General features: G+C 39.4%; 1 protein-coding gene across 1 annotated transcript in view; it reads right to left on the minus strand.

Annotated features, from left to right (window-relative positions):
* RELN (reelin) overlaps positions 1-8169 on the minus strand; it is a 436933-nt gene extending 428764 nt beyond the window's left edge. The window contains exon 1 of the mRNA XM_037511284.2: positions 7661-8169. Coding sequence (XP_037367181.1) covers positions 7661-7886 — 226 coding nt within the window. The 5' untranslated portion in view covers positions 7887-8169. The remainder of the gene's footprint in view (positions 1-7660) is intronic.
* Between the last annotated feature and the right edge of the window lie 237 nt (positions 8170-8406).

Here is an 8406-nt window from a genome sequence, read left to right on the forward strand (position 1 = left end):
CAAGGTTAAGGTTGGGGCAGAGCTCACATTCACTAGCATGTCACACATCTAAGTATTTCATGTGTTGACAGGATTTACATATGGTGACACTGCACTTTGGAGAGAGAGGACTGTCACGAAATAAAGTTCAGTAAAAGAAACCAGCAAAAATTGTCAGTGACCAGAAATTCCAGAAATTGGAGGTCAGGCTTAGGTACCTTCTCAAAGCATTACTAGAAAAGTTAATATAAAATGCATTCATTTGTGTCACCTACAAAGCAGTACACCTGGAGGGATATTTTGAAAATATATTGTCAAAAGTGTTTTAGGAAACATCCTGATTCCTTCAAAGTAACTAAAAACAAGTTACAGTCCTATAGAAGGACTGGAGTAATTCAGGACTTGATACAAGAATTGTGAGTGACCTAAAGAGAATATAAACTGGCTCATCTGTGAGTTTAGAAGAAATACCTATTAATTAGGATTACATTCAGCTGCAAACAATAGGAGCCTGACTTAATATAAATTATTTTTCTTTAGATACTAGAAGACAACAAGACGTATTCCGGGGCAGATACAAGTGCACAAAGATATAAAGCCCTGGGATTCTTCTAAACTCTTGGTCTACCACCCTAGTATGTGACCGTTATCCTCAAGGTAACAAGATGCTTATATGACATCTTGGATAGAAATTATGGGTAAGGGTGGAGCAAAAGGCAAGTATTTGCTGAGTCTTCTCAAAAATCAACTTCATCAGATGTGGAATATTACTATGCATTACTATATTAATATGGAATATTACTCAGCATTCAAAAAAGATAAACACATGCAATTTGCAGCAACATGGATGGAGCTGGAAGGGATAATGCTCAGTGAAATAAGCCAGAAAGAAAAAGAAAAATACCGGATGGTCTCATTTATAACAGGAATCTAGAAAACCTAAATATGGACCAGGAAAAAGAATAACTATAAGAAAGAAAAAAAATCAAAATCAACAAACAACTATGAACCAGAGACACTCTTTGTGGCTGGGGGAGGAGGGACTGGGGTCAAAATCGGGGTTGCAATTGTATGGGGAATATAAAAATAAATAAATAAATAAATAAATAAATAATCAACTTCATCAATTTTATCAGTATCTTTCCAAAACCCCATTCAGTAGACTTCTACTTCATCTGACTAAATTTCATGGCCACTTATAGGCACACACACACACACATATTTCCTTTTGCTCCACCATTACCCATAACTTCTAGCCAAGATGTAATATACTCATCTTGTTATCTTTATATATAAAGAAATATATATAAAGAAATATATATAAAGAAATATATATTTATAAATTATATATTTATATAATAAATTATATAATGAATATATATTTATATAATAAATTATATAATAAATATATATAATAAATTGTATATTTATAAATATATATAAAGAAATATATAGAGAAATATATATTTCTATATATAAAGAAATATAAGGAAGAATAGAAAGAGAAAAGGATTAGAATAGTAAAGCAGAAAAGAGAAAGGAAAAGGAAGGGCCTGTAACATGGAGAAAGGAAGCAAAAGAGGAAAGACAATGAGAAATTTAGGAGGAGACAATGTAGGAAACAGGGAAGCAGAACAGTAAAGGCAGAGAGAGAAAATTCTGAAGTTAAGCGTAGCACTCACTGGTAAACTACCATCATTCCTTTTCCAGGTCACTTAGCATTGCTACTTGAAACACTCATGAGTTATCCAATACTTTAAAAGGATCTTTTAACTAGTAGAATTGATTTTGTTTTCAAAATAAAGTTTTATTTTTCTAAGGAGGGCTAATTCAGCATTAAAAGACAACCTGGGTTTTCAACAATTACTCTGGAACCTCAGAATTCTTCTATGTCTTTGTGGCATTCAAAAACTAATTAGTTTTATTTTTGAGTTATCAGAGGTGTGGTAAGTCACAAATTAATATCTATACTTTATATTAATCCTTTCGTACATCAAATCCAGTTGCCATAGTAGATTCCTACAGGGAACTGAATAAAGAAGAAGAAAATGTATAGATTTAGAAAAGCACACATTTTAGAAATAATTGCTTAACCCACAGGCACAGCATTCAACCCTCTAGAAGCTCTGCCTTCAATGAGTTGGGCATAGCAGGTGACCAAGGTGAAAATGACTCTCTGAGCTGCACAACTGACACCAAAGTGAGATCTCCTCATAGGAAATTTCCTTAAAGTCAAGAATCTTTTTTTTAAAATACACCATTCCTGTATTTGAACAGTCATTGTGGAATCTTCACATTTGAAAAATCCAATTTCTGAAAGTGTTTTTAACAGTTCTTGGCTTAAGGTTGATGAGACTGAAATTATAAAGTTTGGCTATTCCTTAAATAACTCTAAAATCAGTGGGGTGGGTGAGATGAATTAACCACTCAAATGTATCTTGAAACCAATACACTTTAACAAATTAATTTCCTTTTATATGTGTGTTATGTCACTACTCAGATATCTACTACTCCACTTCTCCCTGTTCATAGTGAACCTACTATTCCAAACAAATGCACTCCACCTGCCTTCTTTTTCTACTGAAGTATAAGGCCATCCATTTTTCCTAATTCTACACGATACAAAGAATTTTGTTTTTATGTGAGACTATGTATATGAAGTTGTTTTTCTTACATCATTGTAATCCCCATAGTTCTCCCACCACCATATCACCCGTGAAGCATCATCATATTTCCCTATGTTCTTCCCTACCTCAACATTTTTTTAACTCCAATATTCAAAAAGGACTGGTTGCTTGATTTATGCTTTTCAAATGGAATGGCTATTTGAAATAAAGATATCAGTGCATCAGCAACTATTTGTAAAGATTAAAGACATAACAGATAACTGTCAAAGCAGCATTTAAAATAATCAGAAGAACAATTATGGTTTAATATGCCACATAGCCTAAATAACTGATAATGCAAGGTTCCCAGATCTATAAAGTTAACCAGTTGCAAAGAGGGAAAAAATAAATCAAAGACAGATTTTTGATACTTTCTTTTGAATAAAACTAACTTATGCAACAAGAGGAAAGTCAGTATTATTGACTTTAATATCTTGTTAAAACACCTACCACCTACTTTTTTAGAGATGAATTTTTTGTAATATGACAATTCTGTAAAAATATATAATACTAAAACACTCTTATTCTTTAATATTTTAATGAAAACAAAAATAGCTTAAATAGTCATACAAATTGGAGGGATTTATTCTAACTACATTATTTCTAGCAATGCAGTGCTATGAATGATACAAGAATATATGCCTAAATGATATATTTTTAATTGTGATCATAAAGGCTTGATTTTTGAGTTTATAGTTGGAATTGGAACACATAGGAAATATAAATTAAAGTAAAATTTATATGATCTAAGAAGCAATCTGGACCACATCAGTAAAATATGTTTGAGATAAATTGTAAAAAGTGTGATAAAATATGTGACAAATAAAGCTTTAAGATTTTCAGATACATACAAGGAGGATACAGCTGCAGTTCACTAGCAAATTGCATTTGACAAATAATTTGAAAGCTGAAACATATTGTTCTGGAATCTGAGTTATACAAAGAATAAATATCCATACACCTGATCAACAAAACAATTACTTTAGCAAAAGCAGATGTCTTTAATTCAAAATATAAAATCATTCCTTTGAAAGGTATATATGAAAGGTATATATTATGTATGAAATACACATCACCCCATATTTAAAAGGTCATTATATTGCACTGCCTCTGAACAATGATTTTTAATAGCATCAAGTTGACTCCAGAAAAAATATATGTGTAATAGTAATTCTGGCAATTGTTATAACAAAGTGCCCTGAATACTTTATCCTTAAATCTTTTTCTACCTAACTGTTCAGGTTTAGCAGTAGGAATTGATTTTCTTGTCTACCCCACAATATGGTTAAATAAGTAATGGAAAGGAAATTGAGCACAAAAGAATTACCAATAGTGATGGTGAATTTATAAAATACAAAAAAAAAAATTCCACTTATTAAAGCATCATGCCATATCACCAACTAAGTTCTGCTTAAGACAAATTTTTCTCCTCAATCGTATTTTTCACCGTAACAGAACACTTTCCCCACTTTTTGATATTGCAGTAACATATCCCATCCTATTTAGAATTTCAAATAAATTGCCTCACAAAAGCTCAATCACTTTAGGCAGAAGCATTTAACCCATGCTTGGCTTGCACGAATAATGTTTTATCTGATCTCTCCTTTCTGGTGGTGACTGAGTAAAGCTGACCTTGTGAGTAGGTAGGTCCTTATTGACATGATTTCACAGGTCTCCAAAATTCTTCCCAACCCAAATATATTATTTGCCTGCTCAGCTATGTCAACATTTCTTTAAACTAAATGGGGAAAACATCCTTCCACAGTTGTAATTAAGATCTGGGAGAACTTAATATTGGCACTATAAATTGGAAGGGAGAAGTGGGTTATAAACAAAAAGCATTTATAAAAACCTGAGGGTTTGGGGTAAAGAAGAGGGATTATCACGGGAAAAGAAAGATGCACCCATCGACTCAGTGTTTCTATGTTTCCCAGTTTTGTCTTGGTCCTAGGAGGAGCAGCAAATTGCCAGGCATGGCTGGCAAAGAGAGAGGTCTACCTGACTGGAAGGTCTAAGTTCCTGTTTCCTATTCCCCATCATTTTCAACTTTCTATAAATAATTCAGGGTTTGGGCCTGGAAACCATATTTGGATCCTATATTGAGATTTGTGGAAAAAGGGGAAATTCCAGAAAAAAATGTTCTGACCCTGAGACCTCTCTAAGTCAACATGATGTATATGAGACCTCCTTTTGCTGACTTTCTCTATTGTAGTGTACTTATACAAAGACCCCATAGTTCACTGTGACTATCAAGGCCATCTCAAGACAGTCACAAAGTCTAAAAGATACAAGAAGATGGCAAGAGAGATACCAAGTAACATCCTTTAATTAAGAGATGAGAACTACCAGAGGAAACCACCTACTGTTTACCCAGTCATCAAAAATGTAACAGATATATTGCTTAACTTGGCAATTTGTAAATTTTGTTTAATACTCACATGCTTCAAGTTATATTATTTTTAGGGTTTTTTTTAATATTTTCAATAGAAATATTTAAATAATTTTGAAACACTTTATGCTAGACTGACATTTGCCGCTCCATTTCACGTTTCAAGCTCTGTCACACCATGCTAATCTCATTGAGCAACTGCTAAAGTCTTAGTAATAGTAGTATTGGGTATTAGGTGCCACTATCAATCATTCTGTTAGATTAAAAAGTGACAACTATCAGTTGTTATTCCTCTTAACAATGCATTCAATGAGAATTCTAGATAAGGTGAATATGATTTTTGCTGATGTAAAGGCTACATTTTAATTATTTAGAGGTTAGAAACAAAGGTTCATACTAATATTTTACACACTTCTTAGCTTAAGAGATTTTTTGCTAAATGATCTTCTATTTTGGTCTAGTAAAGTGAGCCAACCACAAAAGTATATCACGTTAAGTTCTCCTATCAGTAGGTTCAGTTCCTAAAGATGTTATATAATTAAAACCTTAGCATCAAGTTTCAAAAGTCTAAAGGGAAAGAATACAAATATAAGCTTCATTTCATTTTTAAACAATTCTTCTACCTGTAGAATATTTATGGGAGGAAATTCTTACTGAAAGCCTATGAGCAGTTTCAAAATTTAAATATTTGCTATAACAAGTAATAGGAATTTAAAGTCTGACATAAACTATTCTCAAAACATATAAATATTTGATCTTTTTGAACTTAATTTCTCTATCTTTTCTGGTGGCAGAAAAGAGGTAGAAATCGAGACTTTCCCCCCAACGTCCAACTTGAAGCATTACACTTTATTCTCACTCTATCATCAATTCCTTTTCGGACTTGGAGACATGGTTATGGTCAGTCTTTGCCTTAATTTGCTACCTTTTATAGCAAAAGCAAAGGCTATGTCATATTTTGGTATTTTTAATTTTTCTATAGGACATCTTACAAATGGTGTAAAAAATAGAAAACAAATAAAGCTTGGAATCATCACATAGCCCCACATCACAATCTGACAATCATCCCTTTGAGTCCAACCTTGGCTCACTTACCTACCACTCTCACTTAGAGCTAATAATGTGCAATCACCTTTACTAAGGGTCACATGGAGTGACAGGATCTATCAATCAGCCTTTGGTCTAGATCCAGGTTGCCATCATATTAGCTGGTCCTTCCATCTAAAGATTCTCCTGACCACAGAAAAAACACCAGACTCTTCTGGAGAAGAGAATGTAGTAAGCACTTTTACTAAAGAAGGGACTGGAAATAGAAAATTCTCCAAAGTCTAAAAAATTCCACCAAATCAGATTCCTGTTTTACAGACAAGGCAGCCACCATGCCACAAGAAAGTTGTAAAAGCACTATTTTCAAAAGCCTCCAGGAAGCATTCACTTAGGCTAAATATTTCAAAGCAGATATAAAGAGATTTTTTAAATAGAAAATTCTTAAAGATTCTTAAAATTCTTATATGCATATTTATCTGAAATGCCAGCTGCTCCGTGGATTATCTCCTGCTATGTCAATAATTGTTTGCCTACAAGAAATCGAAACTATAAAATGAGATTATTAGCGAATAGTTTCTATTCGGTTGGCTATAAGACTTCTGCTTTGAAATTCTAATCAAACAGTGCCTGTCGGGGCTTAAAAGTTCCACAGAAGTGAAATATTCGTGAGTTCCAGGTGGAAATACAGAAAATAGACATTACCTTTTTATTTTTCCACAGGCTCAATATACTGGTTTAAATTACTATAAAATACATGCAGTTCATAAAATTCTGTTTCTTGGAGCTAAATTTTACTTCTTGACAGTGTTTTGTTTTTTTGGGGGGGGGGGTTTTGGACAAACTCCATAATGATTCTTTTTAGAAAGGTGCCTCTCTATCTCTGTATTATAAGGGGCTTCCAGTCCCTGCCTGGAAATTAAACATCACAGATACAAGCACCATGTTAAAAGTAAAAGACAATCAGAAAAGGCGTCAGTTACGGACATTCTGAAAAAGACTAGAGCTGGGAGCAGCAGCCCCCTTTCAGGAGAGCGGCGGACGCCGAAAGGCTAGAGGGACCCCCGGCTGGCGAGCAGCGGGAACTTTGCCGCGCGCCGCGCGGGGCGGCCGCGGGCCGGGGCGCGTCAATCTGTCACCTGCCTGGGGGCGCAGCGCCGCGCCAGCCCCGCCGCCACCGAGGCCCCTTCTGGGGAGCCGGCAGCGCGACAAGGGTGTGTTCTCCAAGACCAGGGGCTGAGGAAACAAGAAGCGCGGGTTCCTTCAACGTGTCACCAGCAAGGACGGGAGTGAGTGGGAAAGACACCAACCCCCGGGAACTCCCAGGCGTTTCTCACGAGAACCAGCCCGTTCCGAGGAGACGCGTGAGGGGAGTGTGAGGCGGGGGGCTGGTGAATGAATCCCAACTCGCGACGCGAATCTCCACTAACTTTGCTCTCTCTCCCTCCACAGAGCTCAGCGTGGAGGTCAGGCTCGCCACGGCTCCTGTTGAAATGGCCCCTCGGAACAAGGAAAGGGATCAAAAGCTGCGCTGGCGGGCGCCGGGCCCGCGCCGCGAGCGCGGAGATGCTGTGGTACCTACCATGGTATTCTTGTCCCGGCACGTAGTAGGTGGGGTGGCCCGCAATGTGCAGGGAAATGAGCACTTCGCCCTGCTCCCCATCCCCTTCCAGCTCCCCGTGGTGGGTGCAAAGGAAAAAGAAGGGCGAAAAGCGGGGGTAGTAGCCCACCGCGGCGCGCGCCCTCAGCGTCGCCCCCAGCAACAGCGCCAGGAGGAAAGTCCGCGGGGCCCAGCCGCTGCGCTCCATGCCGCCGCCGCCGCCGAGCGCCCCGCGCGCCGCTCGCGCATTCAGTTTTGGAGCCGCCGGGACGGAGAAGCCACGCGGCGGGGCGGCGAGGAGGCGGCGGGCGGGCGCAGAGCGGGCGCGGGGGCAGAGCCCGGCCGGGAAGTTCGGCGGGAGACGGCGGCGCCCAAAGTTTCTTTGGGCCGCGGGAGCGCGGGGCCGGGGCTGTGGGCGCCGAGAGCGCGTCGTCGGCCGACTCCGTGCGCCGCGCCGCCGCCTGTGCGCGACGCCCCTCGGCCAGGCCTGGGAAAGCTCCCGCCCCGCTCCACACCTTCTTAAAGCCCCGGGCGCCGAGTCCCCCCCCCGCCGCCGCCACACGTGTCGCGGCCGCGCCCCCGCCCCCGCGCGCCGCCCCGCGCGCGCCCGCCGGCCCCCGCCCGCCCGTCCGCGCCTGGCGCGGCGCACGCCTCCCGGGCCGCCGCCCCGCCGTCCAGTGAGCACCTGGAGGCGCCGCCGAGGTGCCCGGGCGGCGGGAGCGGGTGGG

Source organism: Talpa occidentalis, unplaced genomic scaffold (assembly GCF_014898055.3).
Source record: "Talpa occidentalis isolate TD23 unplaced genomic scaffold, MPIMG_talOcc4v2.1, whole genome shotgun sequence".
In the NCBI taxonomy this organism is placed as follows: domain Eukaryota; kingdom Metazoa; phylum Chordata; class Mammalia; order Eulipotyphla; family Talpidae; genus Talpa; species Talpa occidentalis.